This window comes from Pseudopodoces humilis, chromosome 3 (assembly GCF_049639895.1).
Source record: "Pseudopodoces humilis isolate 2021_Gansu_Grassland_sample_001 chromosome 3, ASM4963989v1, whole genome shotgun sequence".
NCBI lineage: Eukaryota > Metazoa > Chordata > Aves > Passeriformes > Paridae > Pseudopodoces > Pseudopodoces humilis.
In genome coordinates, this window is record NC_142202.1 from 57,867,855 (window position 1) to 57,886,276 (window position 18,422).

General features: G+C 35.1%; 1 protein-coding gene across 6 annotated transcripts in view; it reads left to right on the forward strand.

Annotated features, from left to right (window-relative positions):
- The window catches only part of AHI1 (Abelson helper integration site 1), a 90,562-nt gene that overhangs the window by 43,395 nt on the left and 28,745 nt on the right, over positions 1-18,422 (forward strand). For all 6 annotated transcript variants that reach the window (XM_014248345.2, XM_005518378.3, XM_088053626.1 and 3 more), the window contains one exon: positions 1,165-1,279. In XM_014248345.2, coding sequence (XP_014103820.2) covers positions 1,165-1,279 — 115 coding nt within the window. The remainder of the gene's footprint in view (positions 1-1,164; positions 1,280-18,422) is intronic.

Genomic DNA, 18,422 nt, shown 5'->3' on the forward strand with positions numbered 1-18,422 from the left:
ATTGAATTGAATCATATTTATTTAATTACAGAAATAATAGTTATGTAAAATATATAATTTTTATGTAGTTAAACCGAAGTAAATCAGTGATTATCTCTTTTCTTCAAATAGAAGTTACAAGCCAGTAGTTGGAAAATTTACAAAATATCTCTGGCCCACAACTGAAGTTTAAGGTTCTGATCTGAGTTTACTGAGGCCAAAGGTAGTGCTCCACTGATTGGGAGCTTTTAGTTGGATTAAGTGACCATATGCTTTTATTCTATATGATGAAATAGGCTTGACTTTTGAAAGGATCAAGGATTATGTTGTCTTATGTAAATAACTCTCAAGAATTTTATCATATGAATATCTTGCTTGAAGAAAGCTACAAATATTTTATTTAAGTCCTATTTTTCTTCTGCTTTGGCTTTGGTGTATTAAGGCAGTGAAAATATATTTAACAAAGAGTAAAATTCTCAATTGAATCAACCAAAAACTTAAGATCATTAAATCTTTTTTCATAGACTGTACTGGATAATATGACAAGAGTAGAATTTGGGAAGGGCTTTTGCTTTGTTATAGTCATATGTATCTCAAGAAAGTCCATAGGAAAACTGATTTTATCTACTTTATCTTTGTTGCTATGGAAATTAGGACTGGAATTATATTATGTATCATTTACATGTAGGAAGTGCCTGGGATTTTGGTGTTTATTGCTTTGCAGGAATCAGTTCTGTACTAGAATTGGTTTGAGTTTTTTTTTTCTATAATGATGAGTATCTCTTCATGGATGTAGTGTAGTTTGAGTACTCAAAAATGAGAAATTCTTTTACATTTATAAGTTTATGAGCATATGTACGTCTTCTTACTTTTATACACGAAGATGTATAAACAGAATGGTTCAAGCAATTCTGTTTCATTCTGTTTGCACTGCTTGAGAGTTAGTGTCCACATATGAACACACAATTCAGTTTATAGCTGTGCTAGTAATTTTTCCAAGTCTGTATCTCCAAATATTAAGAAAAAATAAATATTGAAGTTGTTAGTCATCATCAACTTGAGTTTTATTTTTTTCCTGGAATTTAATAGTTATTTACAGTAAGCAAATACTTCTGTACTAACTATTGCATCAGTAAGTTACCCAGGAAATTACACTTTACTTTCTGATTTGTCTTCCTATTACAGGCAAACTCAAATCTCTTGCTTCCAGCATCATCTCTGTCACCACACTCCAAGCTAAGACTGCCAGGTGCTCTGAGTGTTCCACTGAATCCTCTGTATTCTTTCACTGCTGAAAGTGGTAAGTTTCTTTACTTCTTCACTCTTTGTAGGGAAAGGGTGATAACTTCTATGAGGATTATTTTGTTTTCTGCCTTTTAAAATTTTACTATGAAGCTCTTTCAGAGACTAACGCACTTTTGTTATAAGTGATATTGTTTATTAAGAGCAGTGTGATACAGTCCAATGCTGATGCATATTTCTTTGTAATACTTTTTTTTTTTTTCTTTAAGCTGTACACCTATTTATTAGTTCTGTAAGAGGATGACATTGCCAGCTTTTCTTAATTTAATATTTGGATAATATTTTAATGCTTACTAAAGTATCTTAAACATGGTCACTCAAAAAGAATAAATTTAGAAGCATATATACTACTATAGAACCATAGTGCTTGATAGTTTGTTTGCAGTTGTTTTTAATCTATTTTTAGATTTTTTTTTTCTAAAGATATTTTTTATTGAAAGATTTTGAGAAAAAGTTAAGCAACGCAATCATGTACATTTGTGATGCTTACTTTGCTAATAATATAAGTTTCATTTCTAATCACAGTATTTAATAATAAAATGTATAATTTCATGCCATTTTCTTTTTTTCTGGGCACCTGTAAAATAAGACAGAATATTGGCACCTTAATTTCAAAGTGTTTTTATTTTGTATCCTTGAGAAGAGTAAAAAGAATTCCAGAGGGAGGGTGGAATATATAATGATATAAAAACAGGTAATAGAGATTTAAAATGTAGATAGTAAAGATAGGAATAATCTCTATAATTATATAGAATTATCTCCTAAAGGCAGACAATTTTTTTCGCAAATGAAGTTATGATTACTTTTTCTGAGCAGCTGGGGAAATAGTCCTTAGCATGGTCTAAAACATTGACCACTGGTCTCAGAATCACTCTTAGTCACTAATTCACAATGCAAATGGCCATACACCAATTAACTTAAGTATTTTTATTTTCTACCTAAACAAAACAGCTTGGAGCCATAATAATATTCCTCTGTTGCTCAACAGATGCATGTTATTTCCACAGTGTGTAAATCTTACAGAGGCAGAACACATATGCTTACATAGTGTGACTACTTAAAATAAGTGGACTAACCCCTTAAAGAGCATTAACAAATACTTTTAAGTTGTTCTACATAGCTATTGCTAGTATTGCTCAAACCAAGGAATTTTATTTTCTTGAATTTTACTTTATGTGGAAGCACAGATAGAAGTGTTGATGGAGACTTCCTAAATAGCATGAGCAAACGAACATAGGTGTAGGTTACAGTTGTTGATGAACACTCTCAGTGGTTTTGTTTCCAAAACTGGCCTGTACTTCCAAGATGATTCACAGGTACAGCATAGCATTTATACAAGGGAAGCATAGTATAAAAGGAAATACAGTAAAGAAGAAGCCATGAGAACAGGAAGATATTTAAGGGAAGACAACCATAAAAATACTAGTGGGCTACAATTGAAATCAATTTTACTGTAAGAAAGTCTTTTAAAATTGTGAATTACTTCTCTGTCATTTTTTGGGCCTTCAAGTTGTTCTACTGTGGTAGATTTGTGTTTAGTGAAACATGAAAAACATTTACTCATCTGTTTCATCATTCCCCATTGGTTATAAACTGTGAAGATAAGTGCTCGTGTTCATAGTGCCGAACTGCCAGTTATATTTTGCTTTTGAATAATAGAAAGTCTGTACTTAAGCACATCTCTTGATTTATTGATTGTTCTGGAAGGACAGAACCTTTATTTTCTGTGTTGGTTTTATATACAAAATATATTTTCATTTTGTACTTAAGTTAATTGGGATGTTGAATTTTTAATAATTGTCTGTACTAGAGATCCAACAGGTGGTTGCATATTCCTGAAGGTTATGTTGGCAGTTCAGTTCTGTCACCTTTTGCTGTGTATTCAGTGCTTCTTGGGGCAAAATACAGAATTCCCATTTAGAGGCGTAAACCTCTGTTAGCAATATATTTAAACATATAACTGGTGTATGTGAATGCTCTAGTAGTTTGGTAAGTTGGGAGCTGATATCTTGTAGTATGTGCAGTGTAGTAGCCTGAATATATGCAGCCCTTTCTTTTTAAAAGACAGTTTAATTGTCTCGGTCTTGCCTGAAGTAGGAAACAGTAGGAAAACAGTGTTTCCATCTATGTGCTATATGGGCAGTAGCAGTAATTCTTTTCATATCCAGATACATTTGCAGAATTAGCTGTATGTGACTTTGTAATATAATACTTCAAATAAAAGTAATTTTCACTGCTATGGCTTTTAAATATGTGTTCATTTTGACAAATGGGTTCTTACCCTGACATATCGTGTGTTTTGGCTTTTCTTCAAGTGCATAATTTCACAGGTTTGTAGGCTTTAATGAAGCCCCAGTCTTATTCTGCTATTTATTCTGCTGTTTATTCTGCTGTTTCCCCACTTCCCTCAAGATCAGTTAGCATATGGATGCTGAGGCAAGACTGCCTTTGTTTCCAACCGGTTTGCTCTAAATTAAGTAATTAATTGTTTAATCATCGGATAGCTTCAGTATCTTCCTCAATGACAGAAAATTCTTTTTGTGAGATGAGTAAAGACAAGATCATGATATTATTGACCATGGAGCCTAACCTTCCTCCTTAAAGTGGATTGGTATAGAGCTCAGGACTGTGTCCATTTGGGTTTTGAGTATCTCTAAGGATGGAGATTCCAAAACATCTCTGGACAACCTATTACAATATTTGACTATTCTCACAGGAAAGGATTTTTAATTACCTTTAAATTGTATTGTGTGTATTTCAGTCTGCATTGGTGTGTGGGATTATTTCTCCCTTAGTTCAGGACTTGGTATTTCCCCTTGTTGAACTTCAAGAGGTTCTTTTTGGCCCATTTGCATGGCTTGTCAAGGCACCTCTGAATGGCAGCATGTCCCTCTGCTTTATCAGCCTCTCCTCCCAGATTTTTATCATCTTCAAATTGTTTGAGGGCGTACTCAGTCCTATCATCCAGATCATTAATGGAGAAGTTCAAGTGTGGACTCCAATATCAACCTGTGGAGTGCACCACTGGTCTAAAGTCTCCAGTTAGATTTCTTGTGAGTAGTTACAAAACTCTAAACTCTCCAGCTCAGCCAACTTCCAGTCTGCTGCACTGTCTGTTTTACATAGTGCACACCTGAGCTGTTTTTTTGTGAGAATGTTATGGGGGACAGTGTAGAAATCTTGCCAAATTCAAGGTTAACAACATCTACTGCTTTCCCTTTGATTCTATGCAATGCTCTTCAAGAGATAGTTCTGTCAAGAGCAAGACAGAAAAACATGACTTTTTTTTCAAACAGTAATTAGCAAAAGAAGTGCCACAAAGCAGGTAGAAAACATGGATACACTTATTTTTATGTACTGTGTATAAAGCACTTCAGCAGAGACATTTAATCAGATTTTCAGATTTAGCATAATTAATTAATGAAGATGTGTGTTGTGTGCCTTCCAATCCTCTCACAAAGATTGTTTTAAATTTGAGGGAAAGGCATGGAACTTAGGTTTTCTTGCTGTCTGTCATGATAGCCTATTAGCTGAAATTTTTCATCAAGAGTCTGACTCATTTTACCACATCGGGATAATTTTTGTGTCTGCTTCAATATAGTTGTAGCTGCGCTCCTAGCTGTTTCAATAATTTGAAAAGTTTGCTAGATGTTTGTCTTTAGAGAAAGTCATCCTCTTTGAGTTTTAAAGCTGTAATTTAGATTCATGAATTCTTATGGGTGTTCAGTACTGAAAGGAATCTGTTCCTCAAGGTTTGTTACATTTAAGGTTGCTGAACTTCTTTTCCTCTTCGTATCCAATTTTTTTTTCTTGGTAATACAGTTTGATTAAGATGTGTCTTTGATAGTGAGAACTGAGGTTTTACCTTGCCTGTGCTGTATAGCTCTGGCTATGCTCCTGCTTAGTGATGGTTTTATCATACCTGGCCCATAGTGCTGTTCTGCAGCACTGCACTGTAGCATTATCCAGGACTTTGTTTTAAACATTCCTGTCTCTTTCTTCTCATACACTCCTCTTTCATAACTTCTTCCAGGATGACCCATTTCCTAGTTGTTATTTTTTAAACAAATAGGGAAATAGCAAAAGCTCCAGATTTTCAATTTCTCATTCTATCTGACAGACATTAAAATCGCCTCTGGTTTTGTTTGCCTTTCCTCCTTAAGACTGTGAGCATCTTTGGACAGTGAAATCACCTTCCTATGAGACACTGTTTTGCCAGTCTGTGGCATGCCATGAAAGAAATATCCGGCATCTTTGGGCTTTATTCAACAGTGATTGTTCAGTAACTACCACTATGTTCAGGACGTGCTTTCTAAAATAAGTTTTAGGTTTCAAGTCATCGTAATTAACAGTGACCCTAATTGTTAATTATGTGGGAGATTGAAGCTCGGCTATAAATACTACACAGATCTGTTCACTGAAAGTTGGACTTCAATAAAACCAGTTAATTAAACTTGCTCTTAAAAATTAATTACATATGTGCTAGAAACGTGATGGTTCTTGTATCTTTAAAGAAAATCTCAGAAACAGAAAACACAACATTTTGGCAGGGTTGAGAATAATTGGAAATTTTCTCTCCATTAACACAACTGACAGTCAAAGGTGTTTTCCACCTATATAAAGGGAAAGCTTCAAAGCACTCTTTATTGCTGTCTAAAGATTAACAAAACTGACTTCATATTTAAGTCCTCTGTTACATTTAGTCTGCTATTTAAAACTTCTTCTTTAGGTCTCAAGCAGATGGTGAAATAGATTTCTACATCAAAGATATCAGTTAAATGTTCTTAAAATACCATTTTTATTCTTGGGATTTTTTTTTAGAATCAGAAAAAGGAGGTACACCAAGTAGCAAAATTCACATTGTGCAGAGATGCTGCAGAAACACATGGCAAAAGTTGCAGTCTCATATGTTTGTTAAATCATTGATTTCCAGCCCCCCACCCCCCCCAGTATTTCATACTTTCTCCCGAACTCTGTAGCATCCATCCTTCGGTACTGCAACAGCCCTGGAGGAATTGGATGGGCTTGTTTATGTTTTTTGGCGGGTATATTTATGCCTTTCACATAATTTGTGCCACTCAAGGAAGAATATCTGCAGAAAGCTTGTTCAGTGTGGCCTCATTCTTTTTGTCTCTTTTTAGGGGATAGAAAACTTAGACAAACTGTAAATGAAAATGTATCAAATGAACAATTGAATTCAATTTCATAATTCTAACAGCTTATCTTTTTCTAATTTGAGAATAATCATCAACAAGATATTCCAAAGAGATACTAAAAAACACAACAGAATATATATTAATTGAAGGGTGAGTGTATGTGTACTACACAGTCCAAGTATAAGATGAAATACCGTATTTGTAGTAACTCTTGAAAGAAATGATTGAATGACATAAGATGATTAAAAGAAGGCACATGGGACAGGTGGCAGCATTGTCATCTTCCCTGTGCTACTGTGTTGAAAATGTGTAGTTTTGACCTTGGGGGTGAACATTTTTATTCAAAGGGAGTGTCAGTGGGAGTGCCCATTGGTGAAATCTGTTACAGGGATCCAATCCATGCCAACAAATGGAATGTCACATAGATCACCGAACACATACTTTTTTTTTTAATCCTAGCATATTTGTGTTAATACTGTATTTTAACACATCAAATTTTAACATGGGAGTGAAATATCTTGCTATTTACTTTTTAAGAGAAATATCTTGAGTGTGTGTAAAAGACTTCTTGCCGAGAATATAAACATAAGAAAATAACTCAATTTTGTTTTGAAAGAATCTTGGTATATCTGTTCCCTATTGAATTGTAATGTATGCTACCTCATTAGCTCACCCAGCAGCTTCATTTAGATTTGCTGTGATGATGAAAGCAATTAAGCCTCCAGGGCTGCACAGATCAGAGCTATGGAAATGGTGTAGCAATTTGCCATAATGCCTAAGTCCCATTGACATTTTTCTTTTTATCCCCACATCTTCTTAAAATTGGGCCAGGAGCATACTATGGTGAAGAGAACCAAATACACACCTAAAAGTGGTTCAGAACCCACACTATTAGTTGCAAGTGGTTTGAGTGTAGTATAATCTGCTAGGAGGAATAGCTAATGATAGGAAACTAATTTTACTTCATTTTATTTATGACAAAACTTAAAAAAGGGAAGTAGGTAATGTATAATAATTTCACAAAGTTTCTCAATTTCATTAGCATTGGTGAGTCTGCTGGCCTTTTTTTTGTGTTACTGATTGAGAATATAATGAAGTGATGTTATGAGGCCTGTGCAAAATGGTTTTGTAGTCTTTGTATTGGTTGCCTGCTCTGTTTATCTTTTCTATTTATTCTTACTGCTCCTACTCCCTCCTTCTCAGAGGGAGAAATGCAAGTCCTCAATGGCCTCAATGTGAAGAGGCAGTCCAGTGGCCGAAATATGTTTTGATTAGCAGTCTGTAACCCATTAAGTCTGGAACTGGACAAAAATGCAGAACACTTAGTTTGTCCTGTAGAGGTGCTGCCAAGACAGGAAGTGATACATGAGAATAAATGCTTGCAGAGTGGTTAGCTTCCTGCAAGCTACAATCTGCTGCTAGTAGATTATGTCATGTGCTTGAAAAGGGGGAATGTGCATCTAGATGAAAGAATTAAGTGCCTAGTACTTCTTTGTCACTTTTCAGTTATTTTTCTATGTTCTTATGCAGTTTGCTCTCTTCCTGCTCTGTCACATATCTGAAGAACTAATTCTGCCTGACATACTTTTCAGCAATTGAAACTTTAAAAAACTTTCAAGAGAATTGTTCTAATATCTTTATGGGGATATTTTTTGGTTTTTTTTAAATGTTATCCTTTTCATTTCATTATTCTAGTGGGACACTGATGGCAAAAAATTAAAAATTTTGCTTAGTATTTTCTTCTACATTCCTAAATGTAGAAGCATGAGTTTCTTTCTGTTATTACACAAAATAACTTATTGCAAATTTGCAGAGTTCTCACGTTTTCTGCAATTTTTAGGATGTAATTGATTTTAACTCTGTGGCTGGATCAAATATATATGTTTTCTTTCTTTTGGAAATTGAATTACTTAAACATCCTCAACACCACTTGGTCTGGGTAACAATAATGCAGAACACTAGCACTTTTTAAATGAGTAAATTTGAATTAATTTATTCTCTTGGTTTTTGAGTATATTATTTTATTGTGGGATTTTTTTTCCTCCTATTAACCAAAGTTAAAGATACCTTTACAGTCATTACAAGCCTTTGTTTTAACTAAGGATTACTGCATAGCCACTGAGAATTTATTATAATTAATTAAGGTTTATATCCAGTTAGCAGATTTTCACTTTATTTTTCAAAAGTTGGTAGGAGAACTTAGTAGAAAGAAATCACCAGCTCCACACCACAGATCAGCTCTCAGCAAGTGTCAACTGACGTAATTACACTTATGTTTTCTGTAAGTATTTTTACCATAAGCAAAATAGCATTAAGTCTAAAGTACTTTATATTTATGTCTGTTAATTTGAATGGGAACTCCCCTGGGGAAAATGATCATTCATTTTAAGATATTCATTTCTCTCACTTTGACTTAAGGGAAATGTGTAAGAGAAGGGAAGGAGAAAGAAAGAAAGAAAGAAAACTTTTTTTTTGTTATTATTATTTGCTTATAACACAACTGAAGAACTGAAAAATACAGCTTACAGATATTTTTCTCAAAGTTAGTTTTCTTTTAAAACAATAGGAACATCTATCATAAGATGTTTTTTGTTATTTTTTATACCTCCTTTTATAACCTATTTGGCTATACCATTTACATTTTGAAGTAGCTGTGACTCGGTTTCTTCAGTGCAAATAGATTACAAGGGCTCATGATGTTCCAGCTTACAGCTGACTTAGGCAGTAAATAAAAATTAAGAGTATCGGGACACACCTGATCTTTGTGCCTTCATCATGACTTACAGGAAGCTCAGACCATTCTGCAGGGGAAGGAACTTCTCAGAGCTCTGTAACCCTGCTGTACTGCCCCATCACTGGACAATGTCAGAATTCTGGCTCAAGGCACAAATACAGGACCTTGTTTTAAGGGAGACAACCTGGTTGTTTACATTTACAAATGAATAGTAAAAATTATTTTTAATTTGAAAACATAAGTTGTTTAAATAGATTCATCTAACCACAAATGTGTTCCAACAGAATAGTAAAGACACAGAGACATAACCATTAACATTAATGACAATCTAGTTCTTCTATTGTAAAAGGTTGCTTATCCAGTTTCTTCTATCTGATTGATAAGATGTTATAAATGTCAGAAGAGTTTGTATTTTTAGTTAAACTTGCTAGAATTGTTTATACTGAGATCAAAGATACACGTGTTCCTTTATTATACGTTCTTTTTCATGTTTCTTCTAGGTAAGTTAATTAAAATATTTCTCTAAAAATTACACTAAATACAGAGCACAATAACAGCAATCTTTGAAGATTCCAAAAACTTTATCTAAAGAACACCATTTATATTTACTTGAAATTGGTGTATGTTAGGGTAATTACTGCTGAGCCTTCAGGCTAAAGGAAGTACTCTCAGCCAAATTATACAAGGGTGTGGATTAAATGAAGCATTACTCTCTGTTTGGCAGCAGTGGATATAGATTGCAAAATCAGGGTGTGACGTAGTACTGTGGAAAGTCTCTGCCAAAAGTGATTTGGCCTAAGTGTGCCCTTACTTTCTCAGTTATGTGGATCCTAAAACAACTAAATCTAATTAATTCCTAAGTAGAGAGGTCCTGTTAACTGTTTTCACTCTGAGCTTGTCTGTAAATTTGAGCTACTGAGTCATGAGACAACATGCTTGATTGGAATTTCAGCTGGTCACAGAGGGGGAAACAGTCCTTCTGCTAAGGACTGTGCCATAAAGTATCACTTCTCTCATCCAACAGAAGACCCACATCAGCAAAGATGCTGTCTGTACAGCAATAAACATGAGTGAATAAAATGAGGAAATTGATCCCTGCTTGTGTTGCTCCAATCCTTCTGTTCCTGGTAGCAGCCACGGTGCACAGGAGGGAGACATCTCCCAGAGGAGACCAAAGTACTTTGACTTCATCACTGATTTTGACAAGTTAGCAAAACCTAAGTGCATCAAAAAATAAAAAGGATCTATGTTTTAAACATACATTATCCATCCCATTCTGATACCATGCATACTTTTTCAGCTGCTTAAAAAGTCTTTGCTAATTTTGCTGATGGATTTTTATGTGTGAAGAAATTAAACTTCCATGGATTCATATGCACCTTGTTACTCTCGTTCCTGAAGCACCAATTTTGGTGAGAGCAAACTTTCCTGACATGATTAATTCTATTAATATAACACCTTTAAAGTTAACTTGGGTGTATGTGGTCTGTACTATGCTCTGTAGTAGGTTGTGGTACTGATGCAGTTTGGTCATTGTAGTTTGATATGGATCATGTTGGTCCTGTAAAAACTAATGATAGAAGATGGTGGCTTGGAAGAGCATTACGAAAGCAGAAGGCAGATACAGAGAAGTGAGGGCTTCTTTGGGGTTATAACTCAGACATTGCTGTTGTCACACAGTAGTTTGTCATTATATACAGATCTGGCCTCAATGTGCTGCCTTGATCCAGATGAAATGAGAGTTTCACTGGAGTCTGTGTGCTCATCGCTAGCTTGCTTTCTTGTTCACTGGAGGTTGTAAGGAGCAGTGACTCATTGTTTGTTGGCCTCATATGAAGCACTAGAATCTCTTAAAACTCTGCTTCTGCAAACTTGTATTTGGGTGCTTTCTGCAACCTTATGGCATGCAGTGAAGGAAGAGATTGTGGAGGTTCCTTTCTCATGTTTTCTTCTCACAATTAAGGCTCAGTTTCTCCAGTTTCTTCCTCAGGCAAAGAATAAAAATTGAAGTGACAAACAGGCAAATTCAAAAAAGCTCTTGTTAGTGTCTTCCCTTCTCACTTGACCCTGGGCTTTGTTTTGGCTTGCTGGACAGTCACTTTGCAGAAGGCTCTTACGCCGCTGTGTAACAGAAAATATACGATACTCTGCATCTCATCTAAAGATTGATTCCAGCAGACTGCATCACCATATGATTCTAGATAGCACATCCCCCTTTCCTATTTTTTTTGTCTCTACTACAGCTATCTATGCTAGAGCTTCTGGTGCCTCATTGATTGGGTTTTTTTGCAGATTAGCTGAAGGGTGTTGCCGTGACATATGTTGATACAAGTCTTTCTGGAATCCTTTCAGGCCTGACTGGTCAAAGGAAGCAGACCGCTGCACCTGGTATACCAAATAATAAAATACAGAAAATTGGAGCTTCTTTCAAAATATGGGTTGAGCATCTTTTGGTGTGACAAATTTCCTAGTAGCAATATGAAATGTCATGAGAATTCATTTGCCAAACTTCTGGTTATCACTATGCTCATGCAGAGCATAATAAGATTCACTTTTTGAGGTGTTGTATTTTCAGATGAAGACCTTGAATATGTTAATTTTCCTATTCCTTCCATCTTTGGGTTTTCATTAATGGATAGTCATATTTAAGCAGAGTTCACCTCTGTAGTAAAAAGGGGTGATCCTGTCCTTAAAGTGTTTGTTTTTTTTTTTTTGTGACTGTCTCAATACAGAGGTGGTACCCATGAGGTATCTCACCTCTTCCACTTGTTCGGGAGAATGTTGTAACAGAGTTATGCGTGTTGCTAATCAAAGAACTTCTGTTGTGAGCCAGGTCCTAGCTAAAACCAAGGTGGTGTTTCTTTCCTATAAAGACTCCAAGCATGTTCTTGGAATTTTTCCTTTTCAAAATAATTTATACACAAGTTCTGGAATATATATATGTTGATTAATTAGTGACAACTTTTCACCTTTTGTGTCCAGCAGTTCAATCTAATATAATGCGTGTTCTGCCAAATTATATTTGCTTCAGATTTGGCTACTTCTGCATAAAAAACAGCAACAAGACGAGAAGAAATATAATTATTCTACTGTTATTTACAAGATTTGGAGTGTAATGCCCACCTAATGCACATCTATAATATACCATATTATGTGTACCTTGATAACAGTACTTCATTGGAAATTTGTTTTACTTCTGGTACTGAACATAAAGGAAACTTCCATCTTTGTTTGCTACTCAGACACATAAAGGATCTTCAGCAGTTAAAACTGTGGTTTCAACTAAGACTCTTCCTGCAAATCAGCTTTTCTTACCAAAACAGTTTTCGAAGTAAGTTCCAGGAATCACTCAAAGAGAACAAGGTGTGTCCAGGATTGTCTGTATCACCAGTTCTTGAATTAATAATTGGCATGTAAGTGCAGATGTGCAAAAACCATCTAGGAAGGTTTACTGAATAAGGCTATTTAAACATATGCTTTGAGACTTCCAGACTCAAGAGTGTTACTAGATAATTTTCTGTGATTTTTCAGTTGTTTGGTCCTTTTGAAGAAGCAAATGTTCTTAGCAGTTGGTAATGAAATCAATTTTGAAGAAACACAAATATAATTCATAATGCATAAAGTGGGTGGTTCCTTTTAGAAAAGGCTATGGAGAGGAATTTCATGTCCTTGAATATTCAGACCTTAATCACCTTCCTTTTAAGATTATGAAAACTTAGCACTTGCTGCTTTTGTCTAGGTTTTGGCTTATTGGAGATGCCTTATGAGCATAGTCAGTAGTGATTTTAGCTGCAACTGGTATTAAAACCAGAGAGGATGGGTCATATGCAGGCTTACATGTTAAAGTACTGTAGTTTTTAACAGTTTGGCACTACCAAATTTTTTGATGTTTGATGATGTGAAAAAAGTTATGTATGGTATTCTATAAAGTACTTAAATTGTATTTCATGTTACTATAAAAAATACTTAGTCAAAAGGTATTTCTTCATTCAGAACTTAATTTTCATTATTATTTTTGTTTACATCTTTAGATTTGCTGTGCAAATAGTTTTGCTTGCAGAATTCCTATGTAAACAAGATACTACTTCACTGGATAGGATTGTTCTACTTTCTGCCTTGCCACTGAGATAGGGAAAAGTGTTACTGTCTTCTAATCCCAGGTGTAGCATTTTGTGTTCCTGATTCAGCCTTGGAGAGAATTCTGTTCCCTCCAGGATAATCCAGAGTTTTAGAAATGTGGTCTTAGCCTAAAGCTGGGCATGGTCACTCTTTATGAATCTGTCTGTCTTGATTTGCCTTCTTTTACCTCTCCTTAGATCAGGTACCGCTGTTGTGAATTAAAGGAGTATAGCCTCCTAATTATGTTCATTGCAAACATTTTCCATATTTATTTTTTTTGCACATCCCTCACCTAAGACCCAAAAATCCACTGCTGTAAAGCAGGAACCGATTGCTGTTGCATTCTAAAAAAAATTTTGCAGACCTTGTAGGTATAGGAAACTGAAAAATCAACATCATTGAAATCTGTGCCCAGCTGGATCTCCAGTGTGTTGCTTTAATGTTGGACATAACATTTCAGTATATTTTCCTCTGTAATAGATGATACCAGTATTAGTCTCAAGTGATTTTTCATATGTTATTTACAAGGAAGTATATTTAGATTTCTGTTTCCAAAGTGGTTGCAGCCATTATTTTATTTTCCTATATAATTGGATACTAATTAGAAAGGGCTTACTTATTCATACATGTTCCAATCACTGATATGTAGAAAAACTCTTTCTAAAAGTATGTTCATAAATTTTCTGAAAACTCAAAAAGTGTGCATGTGGGAAAACTCTCACGGAATAGTTTGGTGTGTCACCACACACATATTTCCATGAAATATCCGATCAGTCTTAATTTCTGAACTACAAAATGGAAAGTAAACTTGGGGGGTGTATTTTAAATCTTCAATTTCTGAATATAGAAGTATGTTTGCCCTGAACTTTTTTCTTACTCTCTTGATTTGAGACCGATTTAAAAATCTTATATAATGGTTTCCTGATACAGTATCTGCCAATGGTCCTGCATTTTTCAGGTTTGATAATGTATGAATCATCTGGCTATTTTGTGGAATTTTCTGGTAATACTTTGTCAAAATTAATATTCAGCACTGGCTGAAAGTCCTAATGGCATAGAGAAAGTAGTGGCTATTTTGGTCATTATAAAGACCTGAAATATCAAGCTGACTCATTTTTTCCGGCATGTCGCATATGATGTTGGCGATACTATTTTCCCTTGAATGTAAATGTTTGGAAAATTATACTTAAATTCTTCAAATAGTTACAAGATTTGAGTATTTTTTTAGACTTTTTTTTCCAGTCAGGATATGATTTGGCATTGTGAGGCTTACTGGGTAACTAGAAATTCAGTAGTTTATGTAGTAACTAGTTGTTTTTATTTAGCTGACAAGACTTTGCATTTCAAAAATGTGTTAATGGCTGATTTTAAAAGATATTTGTGGTATTCTAAGCATATTTTCTTACAGCTTTCCACTTGCAGAATGGCAAGCTAATTTGATTTAAGTAACTGTGAGTAACTAGGCATTGCTGAATTCCCATTGTGGAAAGAACCATGCAAAAAATTTGTTTTCCTTTCTTGCATAATTCTCATTCTTTGTCTTTTATCTGTAGTTAAGTGTGTTTTCTTAAAGACATGAGTCTCTCATGAGGTCATAAGATACTTAACTTTGAGAGTTGTGGATAGAGTTAAATTCTGTTTGATCATATTACATAGGAATTACCTATATTAATAAATAAAATGTAACTGTTATACATATTTTTAGAAAACAGATAATCATAAATCCTGCTTAAGAGCTCCGTTTCCTCTGATTCAGGGAGGGTAAGTTAATGTAGAAGCAAAAGTATTACTAAATCCAAAAGTGAAGGTTGCTACTTCAGTGCTGGGCATCTACAGCTCCATGGGACTGCAGTTTTTATATTTCATGAAGTATTTTTTAATAGGGAGCACCACAAACTACATGTAATAAAATACAAAATAAGTTTATTTTATGTTTTATTTTAGTTTGTTTGCTTTTAAATAGTCCAGGTGAGCTTAGCAAAACTAATAATGGCTTTCTCAGGATATCTGGAGCACTAGAAGAAAAATAACTTATTAGTACATAGAATGCGTCACAGTCTGTGTTTTCCTTACATCTTTTTTTATCTGCTGTTTAAAATTGTAAATAATGCTGCCAATCTGATTGCAGAAAGCTGATGCTATCTGTGCAGGCTTATTGATGTTTGCTGTAGAATCACTTTCTGTTCTCCAAGCTGTAGAAAGAAACAACTGGGTACTATAACCTCTGCTCATTTTCAGTGATATCTACAGCCATTGTGATGTAATGTTAGAAGTTGTTGTAAATTAGCACGTTCCTGATTAGCATGAATTCAATAAATGTTCTTTACTTCAAAAGAATGCTTGGGACATGTGCTACTACTTGCATTGTTTATATATGGTACTGTAGAAACTTAACATTTGCAAGAAAAATGTAAGATGATGGTTTGATAAGATTACTCAGAAATAATTAGGTGGGTGTGTAGGCTGCTAAATGTATTTGATTTTAATCTCTAATTAAAAAGTTGGATTTTTTAATTGTTTTTGTGATGCAATAGTTTTTACTTCATTATGCTTTTTGTAAATAGGGGCCAAATTCTGCCTCTTCATTGTGCCTAAATACAGAATAAATGTTTTCAAATTAAACCCAAAGCCAGTGACAAACAGACTATTTCTATAGTTCTCCTCATGGAGGATTATTCTCAGAGCAAACACATGTATGTGCCCTTGTATACCTTGAACCAGGAATGAAAATTATGGCTAACCTTGAATGAATATCTCTATGCATTCTTTTGGCTGATGGGAGATATAATTATGTTGTGGGATCTGGCACTGCCAGCAGCAGTTTTCATGTTGGTGCTGTCTGATTCTGAGGTCTCTTATATGAGGATTGGAATTGGTTGATGTTACAGCAAAGGTATCTCTCTGTGGATCTACAGGTGTGAATTTAAGCTTTGCTCTGTTCCACTTCTCCAGTGTTCATTTAACTCTGCTGCAAGGACAAACTACCTGGTCACTTGAGCTGTGGAATCAGACAGCCAGATGCATTAGCTAGAGGTAACTGCATCAGTCCTTGGGTAAGGAAGTTACTGTGTTAAAGCACACTGGAGCAGATGTGTCTCTCACTTCAGGAAAACTGTGACTTGCTCATGGTTTGGGAACCCAGGGTTCTCATTGTAGCTGCAGTTGGGACATCCACTGGGAAACCACATGCTGTGTTAAAGAAGCTGCAGTGCGATGTATGGAACTGCATGGTCCTGAATTGTGTAACTCCCTAGAGGTTTTTCCTAGATAACTCTTTTTCATACCAGTGTTCCATAAACAGTTGTTTGATAAGGTAAACATTATTTACTCTTTCATTGAAAGCTTATACTTCTGTACAGACGTTTCTATATAGTGTAGTATTTTCAATGGCAAACAAAGCTTGATCTATTGACATAATTTCCTAAGATGATTTTGTTAGTTTACGAGTTTTCATTGTAGTTATAGGGATGGGAAAGGAAAACAAAAATAAGTTATGCTTTTCCACCTATCGGCATAGCTGTTTCAGCTGAACTTGGAGAGGCTAAGGAGGGGTGGATTTGGGGTTTTTTATGCCTGCTGTCTAGCTCAGTCTCCACTAACTGGAGGAGTGATGTTTGGCAGCAGTAGAGCTGCCAGAGCTTTTTGTCTCTTACTTTACTGAAGGATATATAGCATGTAAACAGCTCTCATACTAAATGGGCAAAATAAATTAGCAGATATTTCTCTATATAACTTATAAAAAGTGAGACAGTAAACAAAGAGGGATTCTGTTTGTCCTGTAGATTTTGAGTTTGGTTTTAAGTGGATAGATTTAGGTTAATAAATTGCAGCCTCACTTAGAAAATGAGAATGACATTGAGGAGATAGTTCAGCCTTTTCCGGATGCTTTGATAGAAGAAAAAGGTGGGGAAGAGACAAGGAGAGTGCTAGGAATGGCATGACACTGAGTAGACTTCTGTCAGTGCAGAATACACTGCAAGAATCTAATGGGTGTTTGTAGAAGACCTTTGCATTCAGTAATGTTGCCATCACAGCGCCTTTGTATATACAGCATGTGAGAACTGCCTGTTTTAAGCACATACATTTTAAGTGGTTTGCAAGATTACAAAATCACAGCATTGTTTAGGTTGGAAAACGCCTACAAGATCACTGATCTCAAGCTTTACCAGAATAACCTTGCCAACTAGACCATGGCAATAAATGTCAGATCCAGTCGTTCGTTGAACGCTTCCAGGGATGATGACTACCGCTTCCCTGGGCAGCCCATTTCAACGCTTAACAGCCTCTTCCATGATGTTCTTCCTGATGTCCAGCTGGAATCTCCCCTAATGCAGTTAGAGACTGTTTCTTCTTGTCCTGTCACTATGATTAACTATGACAAATTAAATTCACTAAAAGTTTTCAGTACACTTTGGTCCTATCAATTCTCCCATTCAGTCTGGAGTATCTTCAAAATCATAGGTGCTAGACTAAGTTATGTAGAACAGAGTTGGAAGTGGATTTTCACCTAAAGCAATGGATATTAGCGAAACATCTGCTTTGCTGGTGAAACAAAAAGGTACGCTTGTGTTAGGTAGGTGCATCTACTCCTTTCATTTTGTGTTAACTGCATCTGAAAATGTTTGTGGTGGGTTTTAAATGTATTTGTGATCCTGTGTTTTAAATAAAGGAAAACAGGTTCTTACCCAATATATAAACAGTCTTTTTATGTAATGAATTCTGTTTGATCTATTAGAGCATAATTGGTTTGAGGATAAAGCCTTTGAGGGAAGATTAATATATATTTAGATAATTACAAAATTATCTTCATTCCCTTATATTATATATAGTTTGAAAAATGAAATTGCAGAAATAGCTAAAAGCTTTTGCTTTAAAAACCTCAAAACTTTCCTTTGAAACCTTTGTAACCTCAAGTAGAGATTATATGGCATTCTAAAACATCCTTTGGTCACAAAGGTTATACTTTTAGGCATACTACGCTAGGTGACTGTGCTGAAAACATGGTTCTCTTTACTGGAAACAGTTTTATGAGAAGATGAGAAGGAAGAGGAATGAGCTGATGTACACATGTACACATTCATCTCATATCTGACTTGACTTTTTTTCCAGTGTTTATTTAATTGGGTGTATTT